At 44.1% G+C, this 24,034-nt stretch overlaps 1 protein-coding gene across 3 annotated transcripts in view; it reads left to right on the top strand.

Annotated features, from left to right (window-relative positions):
* The window catches only part of zbtb44 (zinc finger and BTB domain containing 44), a 124,571-nt gene that overhangs the window by 84,392 nt on the left and 16,145 nt on the right, over nt 1-24,034 (top strand). The window contains exon 7 of one of the 3 annotated variants that reach the window (XM_072238539.1): nt 3,052-3,444. The exons of the other annotated variants lie outside the window; for them this stretch is intronic. Coding sequence (XP_072094640.1) covers nt 3,052 — 1 coding nt within the window. The 3' untranslated portion in view covers nt 3,053-3,444. Of the gene's footprint in view, nt 1-3,051; nt 3,445-24,034 lie in introns of those variants that run through there. 3 annotated transcript variants of the gene reach the window in all.

Genomic DNA, 24,034 nt, shown 5'->3' with positions numbered 1-24,034 from the left:
TATATAATACTGTACGGAATTGATTTAATACACCAATGAGATTAATGCTTGGCACTTTATCAATGGCTTCAACTGTACTACTATTTATTACAGTGAAGCACCCCTAAGACAGTGTCTTCAAAACAAAATTCATGTCAGAATCAGGTTTATCATCACCGGCAAATGTCATGAAATTTGTTGTCTTTGGGCGCCAAGAATTGAGAATTTAAGGAGCACCTGAACACAGGTACAGTGCTCAATCGTAAGCCCTCCGGTGATTTTGTCTAACATTTGTTTCGTGCTTATTTTCTTGATCCCATTTGAGACCGTGTCTTGATTCCAGTCTTCCTCGTCAAGGACTCCTGTCACGGACTCTTGTCACAGGATCATTACTAATTGATGAATAAAGATATTAATTTAAATGCATCAGTTATTGTAACCTTTTTCCATGATAGCCTGCAGACCTGTCATCATCCATTGTGCCTGGGACCCACTAGAAAGCAAAGAATGAAAATACCTTCAGAGACACAAGAGATTCTGCAGATGTTGGAATTCTTGAGCAACACTCACAAAATGCTAAAGGAGCTCAAAAGGTCTGGCAGCATCCATGGAGGGAAATAAACAGTTGAACTTTGAGTCCAGACAACGGGTCTTGTCCTGAAGCATCGACAGTTCAGAAACGTAGAAACGTAGAAAACCTACAGCACAATACAGGCCCTTCGCCCACAATGCTGTGCTGAACATGTACTTACTTTAGAAATTATCTCGGGTTACACATAGCCCTCTATTTTTCTGAGCTCCATGTACCTATCCAGGAGCCTCTTAAAGGACCCTTTCGTATCCGCCTCCACCACTGTTGCTGGCAGCCCATTTCACACGCTCACCACTCTGCATAAAAAACTTACCCCTGACATCTCCTCTGTACCTACTCCCCAGCACCTTAAAACTGTGCCCTCTCGTGCTAGCCGTTTCAGTCCAGGTGACTTATCTAACTTGATGCTTTCCAAAAGCTCCAGCACATCCTCTTCCTTAATGTCTATATGCTCAAGCTTTTCAGTCTGCTGCAAGTCATCCCGACAGTCGCCAAGATCCTTTTCTGTAGTGAATACTGAAGCAAAGTACTCATTAAGTACCTCTGCTATCTCCTCCCGTTCCATACACACTTTTCCACTGTCACACTTGATTGGTCCTATTCTCTCATGTCTTATCCTCTTGCGCTTCACATACTTGTAGAATGCCTTGGGGTTTTCTTTAATCCCGCTTGCCAAGGCCTTCTCATGGCCCCTTTTGGCTCTCCTAATTTAATTCTTAAGCTCCATCCTGCTTGCCTTATAGTTTCCTAGATCTCTATCATTACCTAGCTTTTTGAACCTTTCGTAAGCTTTTCTTCTTGACTAGATTTTCAACTGCCTTTGTACACCAAGGTTCCTGTACCCTACCATCCTTTCCCTGCCTTGTTGGAACGTACCTGTGCAGAACATTTCCTCTGAACATTTGCCACATTTCTGCCATACATTTCCCTGAGAACATCTGTTCCCAATTTATGCTTCCAAGTTCCTGCCTGATAGCTTCATATTTCCCCTTACTCCAATTAAACACTTTCCTAACTTGTCTGTTCCTATCCCGCTCCAATGCTATGGTAAAGGAGATAGAATTGTGATCACCATCTCCAAAATACTCTCCTACTAAGAGACCTGACACCTGACCAGGTTCATTTCCCAATACCAGATCAAGTACAGCCTCTCCTCTTGTAGACTCATCTGCATATTGTGTCAGGAAACCTTTCTGAACATACCTAACAAACTCCACCCCATCTAAACCCCTCCATAGTTTATTTCCCTCCATAGATGCTGCCTGACCTGCTGAGTTCCTCCAGCATTTTGTTTATGTTGTTCAATGAAACACTGTTATTGACCATCTCATAGTCATAGAACAAGAAACAACTCTTCGGCCCATTAATCATTTATTTCTAATCCTACTTCAATCCAGTTCTTTTGCTCTTCTTATGTCCTCATCAACTGTGTGGCCTGCATGATGATCAACTTTCAGTTCTTTCCTAAACAACTCCCTCTAGCTGACAGAGGAAGCCAACCCCCTGGCATCCAGTCTTCACTGATGTTAAATATAGACCTTCCACTGTAGAATAAAAGGTCCTGCCCTTTGACCTTCACACTTCAGATCACACACAGCTACCCCAGCATTGCCACTGACTAGCAAAACTCACTCTTTTTTCCACCATGTCCCCCCCTTCATCTTCCTTTCTTCTCTTACCTTCTCATTTGCATCTTTTCCCTACCACTTTAGCCTTGGGATATGGGCCAGCATAGTCATACGGGTCTCGCGGCATGGTTGGCGTCGATAAGATGGGCATAATATTAAAGACTAAAAATTAGTTTTATCTGTCAACGTACATCGAAACACAGTACATTAACAACCAACACAGTCTGAGGATTGTGCTTGGGCCGCCTGCAAGTGTCACCATGCTTCCAGTACCAACATTGCATGCCCACAACTTATTAACTGTAGCCTGTGTATCTTTGAAATATAGAAGGAAACCAGAGAATCCTGAGGAAAGAAGGGCCCATTTCTATGCTATCTTCCTCTATGAATCCATGGCTTTATGACAATAGCCGTTGTACAATAGCATGAAATGGTACATTTTCGAGGTGTTGGAATATGGCAGAACTATACAAAAAGCATTGACTATGAATGTAAAGAAGGAAAAGCCATTGCATGCTTTATCCTTGTAATTTTTAAAATTATGAATAAAGTTTATTTTGTAAAAATAAAATATTTGACATCAAAAAGCAGGAAAGAATTGCAGATGCTGGACGTCTGAAACAGAAAACGGTGTAATGTTTAAGAAATAAAATGTATATTAAAATTGAAAAGGAAATGTAGCTCAGGCAGTACTTAGTGGAAGGAGAAACTGTTTAACATTCGGCTGAGATGTACAGCCCCATAGTCAAAATAATAATTGGATATCAGATCTCTCTCTCAGATCTCTTCTGGGAAACAGTTCTGTTTTGACCCTTTGCTAAATAAGAAAATTAATCATCCATATAAATACAGATCCAGCAGAGAACTTGGAAAGGACATGGCAGTCATTGCAAAGAGATACAGCTTGGTAACAACCCCACAAAGACGCTCACAAATGTACCATGGAGAGCATTCTAACTGGTTGCATCACCATCTGGTAAGGAGAGGCCACAGCACAAGACTGAAAAGTACTGCAGAAAGGTGCATACTCAGCACTAGTCTCTGCAGCATTGAGGACACCTTCAGAAGGCAATGTCAGAAAAAGGCGGCATCCATCATTAAGGCCCTCCATCACTCAGGACATGTCCCTTCTCATTTCTACCATCATGGAGGAGATACAGGAGCCTGAAGACACACAATCAATGATTTAGGAACAGCTTCTTCCCCTCCGCCATTGGATTTCTGAACAGTCCATGAACCCATGAACAGTACCTCACTATTTTACTTTTTGCTTTTTTTGCACTAATTATATATATATATCTTATTGTAATTTATAATATTACTTTATTATTATGTTTTACATTGTACTGCCGCCACAAAACAATAAATGCCATGACATACAGTATGCCAGTGATACTAAAACCGACTCTGATTCCTTCTGTCCCAGTGAGCCCAACCACCCAATTACACCCATGTGACCAGTTAACCCATTAACTTGCACACCTTTGGAATGTGGGAGGAAACTGAAGCACCAGAAGAAACCCACACAGTCACAGGGAGAAAGTTGATGGTGGGAACTGAACCCCAGTCGCTGGCGCTGTAGAGCGGTACACTAACCACCCCAGGTGAAGATAGTGTCCAAGGAAGGTTGCCGTGGGACATGATGTATCTGCGAAAAGGGTTAAGTGCCTGCATAAAAATTTCTATCATTTCTCTGTTGATGGTTTTTCCCCAAGAAAAAAGATTTGGGAAAATTGAATTTCAGAATTAGGAAAGAAAGAAGTCACATTAATGGCAGAATTCCTTGTTCCAACACATTTGCATGTTCTTCCTTGCTTTTGGGTTACTGTGTGTGTAGAAACCCAACACTGGAAAATGTTCAAACTGGAAAGAATTGCAATGAGAAATTTCTACCCATGTGGAAATTTGGAACAAGATACCATAGGCACATTATTCTTCAGGAATCATGGAAAGTTCTTATGATCATCGCAGTCTGGAAAGTTGATAATCATGGATGGTGGTGGAATGGTAGGCTGATTCAACACACTAAATGAAGATCCAATGATGGGAAAGGACCTGGGTTCCTGGCTTCAGAGGTTTAGAGAGTTTACAGCATCACAAGCACCCAAGACAACAGGAGCAGAACTTGGCCACCAGACCCCTCATGCCTGCCCTGCAGTTAAATATGACCTTGGATGGTCTACACCCAGTGGCCACCCCATTAGGTACATCAGCTTGTTAATGCAAATATCTAATCCACCAATCCTGTGGCAGCAACTCGATGCATAAAAGCATGCAGACATGGTCAAGAAGTCCAGTTGTTGTTCAGACCAAGCATCAGAATGGGGAAGAAATGTGATCTAAGTGACTTTAACCGTGGAATGACTGTTGGTGTCAGATGGGGTGGTTTGAGTATCTCAGAAACAGCTGATCTCCTGGGATTTTCATGCATAGCGGTCTCTAGAGTTAACAGAGAATGGTGTGAGAATCAGAAAACATCTTGAGCAGCCGTTCTGTGGGTGAAAATGCCTCGTTAATTAATGAGAGAGGACAGAGGAGAATGGCCAGACTGCTTCAAGCTGACAAAACGGCAACAGTAACTCAAATAACCACTCGTTACAACAATGGTGCACAGAGGAGCATCTCTGAACACACAACACATCAAACCTTGAAGTGGATGGGCTACAGCAACAGAAGACCATGAACATAAACTCAATGGCCACCTTATTATATAGAGGAGACACCAAATAAAGTAGTCACTGAGTGTATATTGTTTAGTTTTAGACTCCCCTACCCTGCGTAAAGGAATGTGACCATCCATCTTTCAATGCCCTTTATAATTTTATATACCTCTATAAGATCATCCCTCCATCTCTTAACATTCCAAAGAAAAATGTTACAGTTCATCCAAATTCTCCCTATAGCTTAAGCCCTCCTGTCCTGGCAACATCCTTGTGAATCTTTTTGGCACCTGTTCAAACTTATTGATATCCTTCCTATAGCTGGGTGACCAGAACAGTACTCTGAGTGTGGTTCCAGCAATCACTTACACAGTTGTAACATAGCAAGACTCAAGATTGTTTAACGCCATTTCCCGTACACCAGTGTAAAATGGAGTAAAAGAACTATTACTCTGCAAAAATAAGACAATAAGATAAAGAATGCAAGATAAAGATAAAGAATGCAAAACTAAGACAATAAGATAAAGAATGCAATAATAATTAAAAACACAATAAATATAAATATGTAAGATAGCTAATTAACATGGATGGATTCAAAGTTCAAAGTAACTTTATTAAATTACATATACAGTATGTCACCATATACAACCCTGAGATTTGAGAGCACACTCAGAAAATCCAAGAAACATAGTAGAATCATTGAAAGACTGCATCCAACAGGACAAACAACTAAAGTGCAAAAGACAGCAAACTGAGCAAAATTAAAAAAAGAAATAATAATAATAAATAAATAAGCAATAAGTATGGAGATGATGAGATGAAGAGTCCTTGCAGGCGAGTCCATAATTTGTGGGAACAGTTCAGTGATAGAGCAAGCAAAGTTCAGTGAGACACTCACAACACGCTGGAGGAACTCAGCAGGTCAGGCAGCATCCGTGGAAACAATCAGTCGACGTTTCGGGCCGAAACCCTTCATCATGACTGTAGAGGGAAGGGGCAGAGGCCCTATAAAGAGGGTGGGGGGAGGGTGGGAAGGAGAAGGCTAATAGGTTTCAGGTGAAAAACCAGTAAGGGGAAAGATAAAGGGGTGGGGGAGGGGAGGCAGGGAGGTGATAGGCAGGAAAGGTGAAGAAAGAATAGGGGAAAACATAATGGGTAGTAGAAGGAGGCGGAACCATGAGGGAGGTGGTAGGCAGCTGGGGGAGGGGGCAGAGTGGCATAGGGATAGAGGAAGGGAGGGGGAGGGAATTACCAGAAGTTGGAGAATTCTATGTTCATACTGAGGGGCTGGAGACTACCTAGACGGTATCTGAGGTGTTGCTCCTCCAACCTGAGTGTAGCCTCATCGTGGCAGTAGAGGAGGCCATGTATGGACATATCTGAATGGGAGTGGGCAGCAGAGTTGAACTGGGTGGCTACTGGGAGATCCTGTCTGTTGTGGCGGACGGAGCGGAGGTGCTCGACAAAGCGGTCCCCCAATCTGCGTCGGGTTTCACCGATGTAGAGGAGGCCGCACCGGGAGCACCGGATGCAATAGATGACCCCAACAGACTCACAAGTGAAGTGCAGTGAAGTTATCCCCAGCGGTTCAAGGACTTGACAGTTGAGGGGTTATCATCGTTTTTGAAGCTAATGGTATGACCCCTGAGGCCCCTGTACCTTCTCGGTGATGGAGCAGCAAGAAGAGAGCATCATCACAGTGGTGAGGGTTCTTGGTGATGGATGCTGCTTTCCTGCGACAACAGAGATGTGCTCAAAGGTGGGGGGGGGGGTTACCCATGATGGACTGGATTATATTCACTAGTTTTTGTAGGATTTTCCTTTCAAGGGAATTGGTATTTCTATACCTGGCGGTGATATAGCCAGTCAATATACTCTCCACCACACATCTTTAGAAGTTAGTCAAAGTTTTAGATGATATTCCAAACCTTGGCAGACTTCTAAGGAAGTAGAGGCACTATTGTGCTTCCTTTGTAAAAATACTTACTTTATATGCCCGTCAAGTGATGCTTGGCACAGGAGTGACAAGAGATGATAAAGTAGTGGTGGCTGGGGCTGGCTTAGTGATTGGAGATTTTGATCAGCCGTACTGCTTGGGGAAAGTATCTGTTTTTGAGCCTTGTGGCCCTGGCATGGATTGTACATAACCTCCTTCTTGATGGGAGTGGGGCAAACAGTCCATGAATAGTGTGGGTGAATGTGAGGTTGCCTTGTAATGAATTAAACCATACTTTACACTGCCCCAGGAGTCAACATTCCCGTTCATACATATACATGTATTACACATTATTTCTTTTCATTTGACTTATGAATACATTTTACATTCTCATTATGATATTAGTTAATAAATGTTAAGAAAAATGAACCAGAAGATTTTCATGAAATGATAAAGTAGTGGTGGTTAGGGGTGTAGTGGGGAGGTTTAATGGGTAGAGGTGTTGGTCAGCCTTACTGCTTGGGGAAAATAACTGCTTTTGAGGTTCGTGGTCCTGGTGTGGATGCTCTGTTGCCTCCTTCCTGATGAGAGAGGGACAAACAGTCCATGAATAGGGTGGGTGGGATCCTTCATGATGTTACTGGCCCTTTTCCAGAACCTTTGTGTGTGTGTATGTATATGTATGTGTATATATATGATGAAGGCAATAGGCAGTCAGGGCAGTCAGTATAGAGGAGATATATATATATATAAACCATTCCATCTCCTCTATACTGACTGCCCTGACTGCCTATTGCTTTCATCAACACCCTGTCTACCTGTGTCACCACGCACAGGGGACAGTAAATGCACCACTAGATCTCTCTGTTTTAAAACTTTCCAGGCCCCTACCATTTATTATTTATTGTGTACATCCTGAACGTTTTAGGGTTTCTTGATAACACCATAAAGGATAAGGGCCAGAGATTTTCAAGCCTGTTGCCGGGACTTGACCTGTGTTACAGGCAAATGTTGAATAGGTTAGAGCAATATTCACTGGAGTGCAGGAAAATGAGGGGAGATCTGATAGAGGTATACAAAATTATAAGGAGCATACTATGTTGCCAGAATGTGTGGCAACACTTGCGGGCTGCCCCCAGCACATCCTTGTTGGTTGTGTTGGTTGTTAACCCAAACAACGCAATTCACTGTATGTTTCAATGCGCACTTGATAAATAAACCTGAACATTGAATCTTGAATCTAATTTACAACATGTCAAATATATTTTTTGTTGAAATGCTTTATGAATATCACCTCCACTCAGCAGCTCACGAACTGGCTCAGAACTTTGATCAGTACCAGCTGTGTGTCATCATGTCAACAGTTCCAGTCGAGTCATTTTGACTCCATTATCCCGCACAGTTTCTCTGTTTCTTTCTCCCCCTTACGCCTCTAGTTTTATAACACTTTGCTTCAGATGGAAAATAACTAGGAAAATGAGTGTTGTTTTTCTACTAAATCTCATTATACCAGATGTTAAATTTGTTCCAGCACTCAGGGCAGTGCTCCCAGTGCCAAGATGACAACTCATTTTTTTTCTAGGCTGATAAATATAATTTATGTTTGCAATATAAATTAACAGAAATGTAAAGAGCTGATTGAGCAATGCAGATGAATTCAAGCAGAGTATCTAACAGAATTGAATATTGTTCAATCTTGATTAACCAACAAAATGTAAATCAAAAGCAGCTAAATGAATGGTAGGAAAACAGAAAAGCCAAACTTTTGACTTTTTAAATCATCTTCTACTCAAAAGATATTTATTTTCTTGTCTAAACATTTCACTGTGTGTTAAATGCCTTGGCGAAAGAATGCTAATATTTCAACCCATTGGGAAATCTTACTACAATAGACAAGCAACATAATTACACATCTGCTCTGAGGCCTTTGTATTTATAAAACAGGTTAAAATTCTAAGAGCAGTCAATATGATGTGTTGACATGAATGGCAACGTAATTGTGTTCACAAATTAAATAATGGTCATTGGGCATCATGGTAGCATAGTGGTAAGCACAATGATTTATTGTACAGACGACCCGGGTTCAATTCCCACCGCACGGTAGTGTAGTGCTTAGTACAACCATTTACAGTACAGACGATCCAGGTTCGATTGCCACAACATACAGTAGTGTAGTGGTTAGCACAACGGTTTACAGTACAGACGAGCCGGGTTCAATTCCCACCGCACGGGAGTGTAGTGGTTAACACAACGGTTTACAGTACAGACAACCCGGGTTCAATTCCCACCGCACGGGAGTGTAGTGGTTAGCACAACGGTTTACAGTACAGGCGAGCCGGGTTCAATTCCCACCGCACGGGAGTGTAGTGGTTAGCACAACGGTTTACAGTACAGTCAACCCGGGTTCAATTCCCACTGCACGGGAGTGTAGTGGTTAACACAACGGTTTACAGTACAGACGAGCCGGGTTCAATTCCCACCGCACGGGAGTGTAGTGGTTAGCACAACGGATTACAGTACAGACGAGCCGGGTTCAATTCCCACCGCACGGGAGTGTAGTGGTTAGCACAACGATTTACAGTACAGGCGAGCCGGGTTCAATTCCCACCGCACGGGAGTGTAGTGGTTAACACAACGGTTTACAGTACAGACAACCGGGTTCAATTCCCACCGCACGGGAGTGTAGTGGTTAACATTACAGTTTACAGTACAGGCGAGACGTGTTCAATTCCCACCGCACGGGAGTGTAGTGGTTAACACAACGGTTTACAGTACAGACAACCCGGGTTCAATTCCCACCGCAGGGGAGTGTAGTGGTTAGCACAACGGTTTACAGTACAGACGAGCCGGGTTCAATTCCCACCGCACGGGAGTGTAGTGGTTAACACAACGGTTTACAGTACAGACAACCGGGTTCAATTCCCACCGCACGGGAGTGTAGTGGTTAGCACAACGGTTTACAGTACAGACAACCCGTGTTCAATTCCCACCGCACGGGAGTGTAGTGGTTAACATTACAGTTTACAGTACAGGCGAGACGTGTTCAATTCCCACCGCACGGGAGTGTAGTGGTTAACACAACGGTTTACAGTACAGACAACCCGGGTTCAATTCCCACCGCAGGGGAGTGTAGTGGTTAGCACAATGGTTTACAGTACAGACAACCCGGGTTCAATTCCCACCGCGCAGTAGTGTAGTGGTTAGCACAACGGTTTACAGTACAGACGAGCCGGGTTCAATTCCCACCGCACGGGAGTGTAGTGGTTAGCACAACGGTTTACAGTACAGACAACCCGGGTTCAATTCCCACCGCACGGGAGTGTAGTGGTTAACACAACGATTTACAGTACAGACAACCCGGGTTCAATTCCCACCGCACGGGAGTGTAGTGGTTAGCACAACGATTTACAGTACAGACGAGCCGGGTTCAATTCCCACCGCACGGGAGTGTAGTGGTTAGCACAACGGTTTACAGTACAGACAACCCAGGTTCAATTCCCACCGCACGGGAGTGTAGTGGTTAGCACAACGATTTACAGTACAGACGAGCCGGGTTCAATTCCCACCGCACGGGAGTGTAGTGGTTAGCACTACAGTTTACAGTACAGACAACCCGGGTCCAATTCCCACCGCACGGGAGTGTAGTGGTATAGAGCAACGATTTACAGTACAGACAACCCGGGTTCAATTCCCATCGCACGGGAGTGTAGTGGTTAGCACAACGGTTTACAGTACAGACGACCCGGGTTCAATTCCCACCGCACGGGAGTGTAGTGGTTAGCACAACGGTTTACAGTACAGTCAACCCGGGTTCAATTCGCACCGCACGGGAGTGTAGTGGTTAGCACAACGGTTTACAGTACAGACGAGCCGGGTTCAATTCCCACCGCACGGGAGTGTAGTGGTTAACACAACAGTTTACAGTACAGACAACCCGGGTTCAATTGCTGTCACTGTCTGTAAGGAGTTTTTACATTCTCTCTATGATCAATTGGGTTTCCAGTGAATGCTCCAGTTTCCTCCCACAGTCTAAGATGAACTGATTGGGAGGTTGATTGGTCATTGTAAACTGTCCCCGTGATTAGGCGCAGATTAATTCAGGGGATTGCTGGGTAGTGTGGCTCAAAGGGCCTGAAGGGTCTATTCCGTGGCGTATCTCAATAAGTAAATTATCATATTTTTAAAGATTTGCTTCATTGGCATACAGTGAACTGTGGCAGTTTGCATCAAGAACAAGCGCAGTCCATGGATTGCACCGGGGGCAGTCCGAAAGAGTCACCATGCTTCCATGCCAGCAAAGCATGAGCACACTCACACCAGCTCTAACCCTAACTGTACGTCTTTGGAATGTTGGAGGAAACCAGAGCACCCGGAGGAAACCCACAGGGGTACTGGGAGGATATAATGATTCCTTACAGACAGTGACGGGAATTGATCCCTAATTGCTGCTCGTTGGTGCTGTAAAACATTGTGCTAACTGCTACACGACCGTGCCACTTTAACTGATTTCTTATCAGCTTCCAGCTTCCACTTTGTGCAATACACAAAATGAACTATCAATTGCAATAAGAAATACATGGTCACCTTACTAGGTAACCCTCTACACCTGCTCATTAATGCAACTATCTAATCAGCCAATCATATGGCAGTAACTCAATGCATAAAAGTATGCAGATATGATCATAAGGCTCTCCGCATAATCCCACCCTCACCATCAAACCCGCAGACAAAGGTGGTGCTGTAGTAGTCTGGCGGATGGACCTCTTCCTCACTGAGGGCAAACAGCAGCTCTCTGACACCTCCTCTTACTTACCCCTGGAACAGGACCCCACCAAAACACATCAAACCATTGTCTCCCGCACCATCACCGCCCTTATCAACTCCGGAGACCTTCCATCCTCAGCCACTAAACTCATAATTCCCGCACCCCATACCGCTCGGTTTTACCTCCTCCCCAAGATCCGCAACCTTGACTGTCCCGGTAGACCCATAGTTTCTGCCTGCTCCTGTCCCACCGAACTTGTACCTGCCTACCTGGACTCCATTTTGTCACCCATAATTCAGTCCCTCCCCACTTACATCCAGGATACATCCCATGCCCTCTACTTCTTCAATAACTTCCAGTTCCCCGGTCCCGACCGCTTCATTTTCACTATGGATGTCCAATCCTGAGACACTTCTATTCCCCATCAAGAAGGCCTCAAAGCCCTCTGCTACTTTCTGGGCAATAGACCTCACCAGTTCTCCAGCACCACCACCTTCCTCCGGTTGGCGGAACTGGTTCTCACACTTAATAACTTCTCTTTTGGCTCTTCCCACTTTCTTCAGACCAAGGGTGTAGCTATGGGCACTCGCATGGGCCCCAGCTATGCCTGCCTCTTCGTTGGTTTTATGGAACAGTCCATGCTCCAAACCTATACTGGTACTGCTCGCCAACTTTTCCTTTGCTACACTGACAACTACATTGGTGCTGCTTCCTACACCCATGCTGAGCTCGTCAATTTCATCGACTTTACTTCTAACTTCTACCCAGCCCTCAAATTCACTTGGTCCATCTCAAACACCTCTCTCCCCTTTCTCGATCTCTCGGTCTCCATCTCTAGAGACAGACTGTCCACTGACATCTTCTATAAGCCCACTGACTCTCATAACTACCTCGACTATACCTCTTTCCAACCCGCCACATGCAAAAATGCCATTCCCTATTCCCAGTTCCTCTGTCTCCGCCACATCTGCTCCCAGGATGAGGCTTTCCATTCCAGGACATCTCAAATGTCCTCTTTCTTTAAGGATCATGGTTTCCCTACTGCTGTCATCAATGATGCTCTCACCCATATCCCCTCCATTTCCTGCACTTTGGCCCTCACCCTATCCTCCTGTCACCACAACAGAGACAGAGTTCCCCTTGTCCTCACTGACCACCCCACCAGCCTACGGATCCAGCACATTATCCTCCGCAACTTCCACCACCTTCAACAGGACCCCACCACTAAGCACATCTTTCCCTCTCCAATCTTCTCTGCTTTCCGCAGGGATCGTTCCCTCCGCGACTCCCTGGTCCACACGCCCCTCCCCACGGATCTCCCACCGGGCACTTATTCCTGTGAGCGTAAGTGCTACACCTGTCCCTACACCTCCTCTCTTGCCACCATTCAGGGCCCCAAACAGTCCTTCCAAGTGACGCAACACTTCACTTGTGAGTCTGTTGGGGTCATCTATTGCATCTGGTGCTCCTGGTGCGGCCTCCTCTACATTGGTGAAACCTGACGCAGATTGGGGGACCGCTTCGTCGAGCACCTCCGCTCCGTCCGCCAAAACAGACAGGATCTCCCAGTAGCCTCCCACTTCAACTCTGCTTCCCATTCCCATTCAGATATGTCCATATATGGCCTCCTCCACTGCCATGATGAGGCTAAACTCAGGGTGGAGGAGCAACACCTCATATACCGGCTAGGTAGTCTCCAGCCCCTTGGTATGAACATAGAATTCTCCAACTTCCGGTAATTCCCTCCCCCTCCCTTCCTCTATCCCTATGTCACTCTGCCCTCTCCCCCAGCTGCCTACCACCTCCCTCATGGTTCCGCCTCCTTCTACTACCCATTGTGTTTTCCCCTATTCCGTCTTCACCTTTCCTGCCTATCACCTCCCTGCTTCCCCTTCCCCCACCTCTTTATCTTTCCCCTTACTGGTTTTTCACCTGGAACCTACCAGCCTTCTCCTTCCCACCCTCTCCCCACCTTCTTCATAGGGCCTTTGCCCCTTCCCTCTACAGTCCTGACGAAGGGTTCTGGCCTGAAACGTCGACCGATCGTTTCCATGGATGCTGCCCAACCTGGTGAGTTCCTCCAGTGTGTTGTGAGTGTTAACCTTGACCCCAGCATCTGCAGAGTATTTTGTGCTTACATAAGGTTCAAATATCAGAAAGGGGAAGAAATGTGATCGAAGTAACTTTGACCATTGGTACCAGATAGGGTGATTTGAGTATCTGAATAACCTCTGATCTCTTGGAGTTTTCACGCACAACAGCCTCTAGAGTTTACAGAGAATAGTGCAAAGAACAAAAAATATCCAGTGAATAGCAGTTCTGTGAAAATGCCTGTTAATGAGAGAGATCAGAGGAGAATGTTCAAGCTAACAGGAAGGTGACAATAATTCAAACTACAACTATGCTTTACAACAGTGCTGAGCAGAAGAGCATCTCCGAATGCACAACATGTTGAATCTTGAACTGGATGGGCTCTAGCAGTGCAAAAAGAGAGCAAAAATATTAAAGGAGTGTTCATGGGTTCATTTACCATTTAGAAATCTGATTGCTGAGGACAAGAAGCTATTTCTAAAATGTTGAATGTGGGCCTTCAGGCTCCTGCATGGTAGTCAGCGCTGGATGACGGATGCCACATTCTGGAGATATCGCCTTCTGAAGATGTCTACGATGGTGGGGAGGCGAGTGCCCATGGTAGAGCTGGCCGAGTTTACAACCCTCTGCAGCTTTTTCCGGTCCTGTTCAGTGGCCTCTCCACACCAGACAGTGATACAACTAGTTAGAGTGTTCTCCACATCCCATAACATTTAAACACAATGGTCTGGAAGTGCAGTAAGCACATAAGGACTTACCAATTTATGAATTATGTTGGTACAGCATTCTCTCAAGTCCAAGGGCAGCATGGTTGTGTACCTCTTAGTGTAATACTTCAGAGTGCCAGTGATTGGGGTTTAATTCCTGCTGCTGTCTATACGGAGTCTGTACATTCTCCCCGTGACCATGTGGGTTTCCTCCGGGTGCTCCAGGTTCTTCCTACACTTCAAAAGATATATGGGTTAGTAAATTGTGGGCATGGTATGTTGGCGCTGGAGGCATGGTGACACTTGCAGGCTGCCCCAGCATATCCTCGGACACTGTTGGCCATAAACACAAAATTACACATTTCACCGTATGTTCTGGGGTTCTGATGTACATGTGACAATAAAGGTAATCTTTATCTTTATGAGATCCTGGCTAATCCGATCTTGGCTTCTACACTGCTTCTCCACCATGACAGGAAGGACATCCAGGATTTGGAGAGGGTGGAAGATGTTTACCTGGATTACAGTACATGTACTATAATGAAAGGTTGTATAAATGCTGGTTGTTTTCCTAGAATGCTGGAGACTGAGGGGAGATTCTAAGATTATAGGAGGTACAGATAGACAGACAGCAACAATTCCCTGGATGGAAATGTCTAATACCAGAGGACATGCATTTCAGATGAGAGGGGTATTTTCAAAGGAGACGAGAGGGGCAAGACACAGGAGAATTGTAGGTGCCTGCAATGTGCTGTCTGAAGTGATGGTAGAGGCAGATAGGGACTTTTAAGCGATATTTGGATAGACACATGAATGTGAGGAAAGTAGATAGATAGAGATATTGTGCAGACAGAAGAGATTAGTTTAGTTGGCCATTTGATTACAGCACAATAGTGTGGGCTGTAAGGCTGTTCCTGTGCTGTGCTGGTCTATGTTCTATATTCTATGGTTCGCAATCTTCTTATACGCCTCAACTCCCTGGTGGTTCAAATGCCCTTCAACTTGTATATTTGAATATAGTCAACCTCCACCTCTGCAGCTTCAGAAGAGTCAGGTGAACAGCCCGATCCAGCGCCACAATGCACATAGTAAAGTAAGTAAAGGCATCTGTTAGTCTTGCGAGACCATGGATCTGCGCCTGGAAAGTCTTCACTCTCCAGGGCGCAGGCCTGGGCAAGGTTGTATGGAAGACAGGCAGTTGCCCGTGCTGCAAGTCTCCCCTCTCCACAATACTGATGTTGTCCAAGGGAAGGGCATTAGGACCCATACAGCTTGGCACCAGTGTCGTCACAGACACTGTGTGGTTAAGTGCCTTGCTCAAGGACACAACATGCTGCCTCGGCTGGGGCTCGATCTCACGACCTTCAGATCGCTAGTTGAATGCCTTAACCACTTGGCCACATGCCCACACACAATGCACATATGCAAGGAAAAAAGAAGCGTCTGAATGGGCCTGCTCCACAGAATTACTGATAGACTTGCGATTGAAAGGTATGGTCTGCTGCAAAATGATTCTCCTCCAGAATTGTTGATGGACTTGCTATTGAAAATTATGTTCTACCAATAGACTTATTATTGAAAGACGTGGTGTGCTGACAGATTTGGTGAAAGATATGATCTGCCGATAGACATGTTATTAAAAGATATGGTCAGCCAATAGACTTGCTGTTGAATCTTATGGTCTGCTGATAGATTCGTTATTGAAAGACATGGTCTGCTGATAGATTTGTTATTGAAATATATGGTTTGCCAATCGACTTGTCATTGAAAGATATGGTCTGATGACAGACTTGGTACTGAAAGACATGGTCTGCCGATAGACTTGTTATTGAAAGATATGATCTGTCAACAGAGTTGTTATTGAATGACGTGGTCTACCAATAGACTTGTCATTGAATTATATGGTTTGCCAATAGGATTGTGAAACCCCTTTCTTCCCGGGCATCTCAGGAACCGGCTAGTTAGCCCTCACTGGCAGTCTCTCAACTCAGCGCTGAGAAACCCACGTTTCTCCGATCCTGCCAAATCCATGAGATTGGGATGTGTCTCCCACCCAAGCCCTGCTTTGTGTGAATGCTGTGTGATTTGCTACCCTGTTACAGCTTGTTGGCAAGAAATAATAGACCACACACTATGTGCAATTAAAGGAAGTATATTTATGAATATTAACTAATTAAAGAGAGTAAAGAAAAGAAAGAAAAAACAAAAAGAGCCATTATAATTGAACAGTCAAATGTGCACAGATTGGAGCTCAACTCTTCCAAAAGTAACATTCCCCGATCCTCAGTAGACTCCTGCACCTTGCTCCATCAAATCACTGTCCCCACCAGATCAAATCCTGTGACCAGCTCTCTCCAGCGTCTTCTGTCTTCATCTCCCACTGAAACAAAACCAAGGTTCGCACCATTGTCAGTCACATAAAAAACCCACTCCCCCAGCCTTGTCTCCTGATTCAATGGCCTACATTCCTAGGGGAAGGGAGGGAATGTCGACTCAGACCATGAGAGGCCTGCTTTCATGCCTTACAAGGTGCAGTTTGGAAGTCTGTGTGGGACGCCACTCCTTGCACAGACACTAGAGCAATGTGTGTTTAAGTGCCTTGCTCAAGGACACAAACACTCTGCCACAGCTGAAGCTCGAACTAACGACCTTCAGGTCACTAGACGAATGCCTTAACCACTTGGCCACATGCCCAAAGCACCCCTAAGCACACCTTATCTCTAACAGTCACCCAAATACTGCTTCTACCTAAAGACCATTACATGAAATACCCTACAACATTAACAGTAAAACATTTACCAGGGCGTTAAATTCTCCCCCTACCAAAAATAGTCATGTCCTCCTGACTTTGAGATAATTTGTCACCCCCCCCAACCCTCATGAATAACATAGAATTTTAAAGGAATTTTGTGATGTCAGGACCTCCAATCTATGTGTAAATGGCAGTGACATATCTCACTAAGGGATTAGGTGCAACACTCTGCTACCCCGGTGCGACATATGCCAGTCTATCTGGGGGTTTCCTGTCTCTTTCATACCTCCTTATCCCATCCCCTACTTCTTCAGTGTCTTGGGATCTTTCCTGTCTACATGGAGAGGCCTCCCCCTGTCCAATACTTGTATCTTCTGCCAACTCGAGGCCTCCCTGTCTTTTGGCTGAGCTCAGCTTCATTCCCAGTAACATTAGGGCCCTTCATTGTCCATCTGCAAGTCTGCCTGTCCACTGCTAATTCCACCCCCCCCCCCCGCCATTTCTTCCGTATCTGCATGGCGAGGTTTGGGAGTCTCTTTGTCAATTATTGGTGGGTTTGCGTATGGTAGCATACCCCATACCCGCATTTCCTCACCCTCTGTGTTCGTACCACACTCAGTGGTTAAGTCCCTTCGAGGCCTTTTCACTGCTTGTCCTTCTGCTCGCTCACATCACTGCAAAGTCCACTTACTAGGTGTAGGGCTCATGTCAGGCTCTGGGTCAACACGTACCTCCTGTCCCAGCGGCAGCAGGTGGTTCCAAAGGAGAATCTTGACAGGCCCATTTCCATCCTTTGGTTTCACCCAGAAAACTGGCACATTTGGCATCTGACTCTCCACTATGTAAGGCATAGCCACCTAGTGGTCAGCCAACTTATGCTTCCCTGGTAGCCCCAAATTTTTTATGAGAACTGTCTCCAGGCATCAGCTGGGAGAACCTCACCTTTTGATCATATCTCCTTTTATTTCCTTGATTTTGCTTCGTAGTAGAGACCTTGGCTAGTTCATAAGCCCTTTGCATTTCCCTGCTCATGTCAGACACATACTTCAGGTAAATCTTCTGTGGCAAATGTTCCTCGCCTGTTCCAAAACAGATGTCAACGGGCAACTTCACTTCACGCCCAGACATCAAATAATATGGCGAGTATCCAGTAGCTTCATTCTAGGTACAGTTGTAGCAGTGGACCAGATGCCCAATATGCTGACTCCATTTGTTCTTCTTGCTGATCTGCAGGGTTCTGAGCATGTCTAGCAATATCTGATCGAACCTCTCAGGCTGGAGATCACACTGAGGGTGATAAGGCATCGTCCTCAACTTCTCTACTCCAAGCATGCCCAGTAACTCATGTATGAGCCTACTCTCAAAATCCTGTCCCTGATCACTATGTATCCGCCTGGGGAGCCATAATGAACAAAATACTTTTCCCATAACACTTTGGCCATGGTGGATGCCCTCTCATCCTTTGTTGGGAAGGCCTGAGCATACCTAGTGTAGTGATCAATACGAACCAAACATTCACCATGTTGCTGGCATCTGGCTCTATTGATCCATACACACCAGGTCAAGGAGCCTCACACTCTGCTAATGGGATAATGGAGCAGCCCTCGTAGGCAGCGACTTTCTCTGAGTACATCAAATACATGACTTGCAGTACTCTTCGACCTCAGACTTCATTCAGGGCTAGTAAAACCAATCTCTGACCAATCCATAGGTTTTGTCAAACCCCAAATGACCTGAATTGTCATGAAGTGACTTCAACACAATTCTCCGAAACCTCTCAGGCAGAACCAGCTGGGAATGCCAAGCCCTGTCTGGAGGAAACATGACCCTGTAAAGAATCTGGTTTCTCAACTCCAATTTGTGCCATTCTCTCAGCAGTAGAGATATGGAAGGCTGTTTCACCTTTTCAGTTTGGGCCATATCCTCTTTCGCAACAGCTGGCCAGATAGCACCTATACATGGGTCATCTCGCTGAGCAGCAGCCACTTCTCCTGAACTCAGCTCAGGCAACTGCTTTGTCTTCAGGGCGGTCAGGTTGCAATAACTTATGGAATCGCACAACCGGAAGCTCCCAAATGATCCACTGCTTGATCCTGCCCTCCCCTCGCCTCTGATTTCCCCATGAGGGAAAACTGGCACATTGTTTTAACTCCAGGTGCTGGTGTGCTCTCCCACTCCGAACATTTCCAGCCCTTCATGTGCATACCGGGAGAGTGCGTCTGCATCAATGTTCCGGCTCCCTGGCCGGTACTTCAGGCAAACAAGGAAATCACAGGCAGAAAGCGCTGCTAACCAGCGATGGCCTGTGGCATCCAGTTTCACTGAGGTCAGGATATAAGCCAATGGATTGTTGTCTGTCCTTACTTTGAACCTGGCACCATGTAGGTAGTTACCTAGCGTATCCACCACAGCCCATTTCAATGCCAGGTCTGCTGATTTGTAATTGAAAGATTAAGTCTGCCAACAGTCTTCTTATTGAAAGATATGTTCCTCCGATAGACTTGCCATTGACAGATATGATCTGCCGACAGACTTGTTATTGAAAGACGTGGTCTGCCGATAGACTTGTTATTGAAATATATGGTCTGCTGATGGACTTGTAATTAGAATCATATGGTCTGCTGAAAGTTCATTATTGAAAAAGGTGGTCAGCTGATTGTCTTGTATTGAAAGATCAATGAAAGATAAGGTTTAACAAAAGACTAGTTATTGAAAGATATGGTCTGACGATAGACATGCCGTTGGAAGACATGATCTGCCGTAAGAAAAGTGTTTGAAAGATAAGTTCCTCCGATATACTTGTAATTTAAAGATAAGGTCTGCCGATAGGCTTGTTTTACAAAGACATTTTCTGCCGATAGACTTGTTATTGAAAGACACTTGTCTGCTGATGGACTTGTGATTCAAAGATATGTTCTGCCTTTTGAAGTGCTGTTGAAGGATATGGTCAGCCAAGAAGACTTGTTGTTGAAAGCTGTTGTCTGCCAATAGAGATACAAAATACACGTGGACTAAGATGTTAACTGTCCTGTGCTATCACTAGTGGGATCATCAGTTGATCTGCCACCTGTCTTCAGGAGTTTCGGCCCGCTTATGATCAAGACTCCCTCGAGGTGGTGGGCCAGCAGTGCTAAAGCACCACCTCCCACTGGTGAGCTTAAAAACTTAGCATCTGCCTCTATCAGAGTTGTTGGTCACTTCCATCCAACAGATAGTCTACTCTTCAGGTGTCTATGCAACTACTGAAGGGTTTGCAAGATATGTATACACTGTCTGACTATCTGCCCCTCTGGACATACTTGGTCCACACTCATGCTGATCCTTTCTCTGCTGCCTCAGCTACAGCCCTGCTGGTTGACTTGATCTCTCTTCTAGTGAAGCCAACGTCACCCAGCCACTCCTGGAAAGTGAACGCAATAAACCCACGGCAGCCTACTTCGAATGGATAGCATGAGACCTTCCACCCTCTGTCTCTGCACTCTGATCTTAACTCTGCATACTTGGTTAACTTGCGCTCATGGGCTTCATCGATGTTGTCTTCCCAGGGGACTGTGAGTTCACCAATAACCGCTTCTCTACTGGTGTCAGACCATATGATTATAACTGGACGCAATGTTGTGAAAGCTATTTGCTCCGGGAAACTGCTGTTATTAGGATATGTTATTGCAAGATATGATATACCGATAGATTTGTCATTGAAAGACATGTTCTGCCAATAGACTTGTTATTGAAAGACATGGTCTGCTGATAGACTTATTGTTGAAAGGCAATGTCTGCCAGTAGACTTGTTCTTGAAAGACATGGTCTGCTGATACACTTGCCACTACAAGATATGGTCTGCTGTTCTACTTGTGATTGAGAGATAAGGTCTGCTGAAAGACTTCTTATTTAAAGATATGATCTGCCAACAGATTTGCTATTGAAAGAGATGGTTTGTTGATAGAGTTATTGTAAGATATCGTCTATCAATAGATTTGTTGATGGAAGACATGGTCTGCAGTAAGATTTGTCATTGAAAGATATGGTCTGCTGATAGACATTTTATTGAAAGACATTGTCTACTGATAGACTTGCTATTGAAGGATATGCTCTGTCAATGCAATTGTTATTGTAAGATATGGTCTGCCGATAGACTTGTTACTGAAAGACGTGGTCTGCCGATAGTCTTGTTCTGGAAAGATATGGTCTGCCAATAGAATTGTTATTGAATGATCTGGTCTGACTGTAGACTTGCTATTGACAGATGTAGTCTGCCGATAATTTTGTTATTGAAAAATATGGTCTGGCAATAGACTTGCTATTTAAAGATAAGGCCTGCTGATACAATTGTTGTTGAAAGATATGGTCTGAGGACAGAGTTTTTACTGAGAGACATGGTCAGTTGATAGACTCGTTGAAAGTCATGGTCTGCAACAGACTTGTTGTTGAAAGTCATGGTCTGCTGATAGTGTTGCTATTGAAATGAGTGGTCTGCCAATTCAATTGTTATTGAAAGATATGGTCTGCCGATAGACTTGTTATTGAAAGATATGGTCTGCTGATCACCTTGTAATTGAAAGATACAGTCTGCAGATTTATTGAAGGACATGGTCTCCCGATAGATTTGGTTTTAAACGGTATGGTCTAATGACAGATTTGTTATTGAAAGATATGTTTTGCCGACAGACTTGTCATTGAAAGATGTGGTCTGCCAACAGACTTATTATTTCAAGCTATGACCTTCCGATCGACTTCTTGCTGAAAGCCATTTTCTGCTGTTAAACTTTTCATTGAAATATATGGTCTGCCGCCAGGTTTGTTGTTGAAGGTATTGTCCGTCGATACACTTGTCATGGAAAGATATGGTCTGCCGGTAGAATTGTTATTGAATGATCTGGTCTGACTGTAGACTTGCTATTGACAGATATGGTCTGCTGATAGTCTTGTTATTGAAAGACGTGGTCTGATGATAGACTTGTTATTGAAAGATATGATCTGCTGTTAGATTTGTTTTTAAAAGGTATGGTCTGACAACAAACATTTTACTGACAGACATGGTCTGAAGATAGACTTGTTGAAAGACATGGTCTGCCATTAGACTCGTTGTTGAAATTCGTGGTCTGCAGATAAACTTGTTATTGAAAAATTTGGTCTGCTGATAGACTTGTTATGGAATCTTATGGTCTGCCGATAGACTTGCTACTGAATGATATGATTTGGTGATACAGTTGTCATTAAACGATATGGTCAGCTGATAGACTTGTTATTGAAAGATATGGTCTACTGATAGAGCTGTTATTGAAAGAAATGGTCTGCCAACAGACTTGTCATTGAAAGATATAGTCTGCTGATACACTTGTTCTTGAAAGATATGCTGGGCCGATACATTTGTTCCTGAAAGATATGGTCTGCCAAGCAACTTGTTGGTGAATGATCTGGTCTGCCGATCAACTTGTTATTGAAAGATGTGGTTTGCTGATCGACTTGTTATTGAAAGGTATGGTCTGCCGAGCAACTTTGTATTGAAAGGTACAGTCTGCTGATGGACTTGTTCTTGAAAGAAATGGTCTCCTGATAGGATTGTAATTGAAAGATTATATCTGCCAATAGGCGATTTATTGAAGAACATGGCCTGCCAGTAGAATTGTTTTTAAAAGATATGGTCTGACAACAGACTTGTTAATGAAAGATATCGTCAGCCAATAGACCTGTCACTGAAAGATATGGTCTGCCGATAAAATTGTTATTGAAAGTCATGTTCTTCTGATAGACTTGTGACTGAAAGATATGGTCTGCCGATAGAATTGTTTTTGAAAGATATGACCTGCCAAGTTAGCGAAAGATGTCGCCTGCCGATAGACTTGTCATTGAAAACTTTGGTCTGCTGATCGATTTGTCTTTGAAAATAGTGTTTTGCCTTTGGCTTGTTATTAAAAGACGTGGTCTGCGATATTTTTGCAATTGAAAGATATTTTCTGCCGACAGATTTGTTATTGCAAGATGTCACCTGCTGATAGACTGTCAATGAAAGATATGTTCTGCCGATAGACTTTTTATTGAAAGATGTGGTCTGTCGATCGTCTTCTTCTGGAAAGATATGGTCTGCTGATAGACTTGCTATTTAAAGCTATGGTCTGCCGATCAACTTGTTGCTGAAAGCCATTTTGTGCTGTTAAACTCTTCATTGAATGATATTGTCTGCCAACAAACTTATTATTGAAAGAAGTGTTCTGCCCATGGCTTGTTATTAAAACACATATTCTGCCAATAGTTTTGCTATTGAAAGATATGGTCTGCTGACAGATTTGTTGTTGAAAGATATCGTCTGCCAATAGACTTGTCATTGAAATATATGCTCTGCTGATAGTCTTGTTATTGAAAGATGTGGACTGATGATAGACTTGTTATTGCAAGATATGATCTGCTGTTAGATTTGTTATTGAAAGATATGGACTGCCAATAGACTAGTTTTTAAAAGATATGCTCTTCTGAAAGACCTGTAATCGAAAGATATGGTCTGCCGATAGATATGTTATTGAAAAATATGGTTTGCCATTAGACTTGCTATTGAAGGACATGGTCTCCTGATAGACTTACACTGTTGATAGATTCTTTCTTGAAAGATATGAGCTGCCGAGCAACTTGTTTTTGAAAGATATGGTCTGCCAATAGACTTGTTTTTGAAAGATATGGTCTGCCAATAGACTTGTTATTGAAAGGCATGGTCTGCTAATAGACATGTTATTGAAATACATTGTCTGCTGATTGACCTGTTACTGAAAGACATGGTCTGCCGATAGACTTGTTATGGAAAGATGTGGTTTACCGATAGAATTGTTCTTGAGAAAAATGGTCTGCCGATAGACTTGTTATTGAAAGACATGTTCTGCCGAGGGACTTATCTTGAAAGATATGCTCTGCTGATGGAGTTGTCACTGAAAGACA

Source organism: Mobula birostris, chromosome 20, assembly GCF_030028105.1.
Source record: "Mobula birostris isolate sMobBir1 chromosome 20, sMobBir1.hap1, whole genome shotgun sequence".
Taxonomy (NCBI): domain Eukaryota; kingdom Metazoa; phylum Chordata; class Chondrichthyes; order Myliobatiformes; family Myliobatidae; genus Mobula; species Mobula birostris.
The sequence above is the reverse complement of the archived record's forward strand: the minus strand, read 5'-3'. Positions and strand labels throughout refer to the sequence as shown.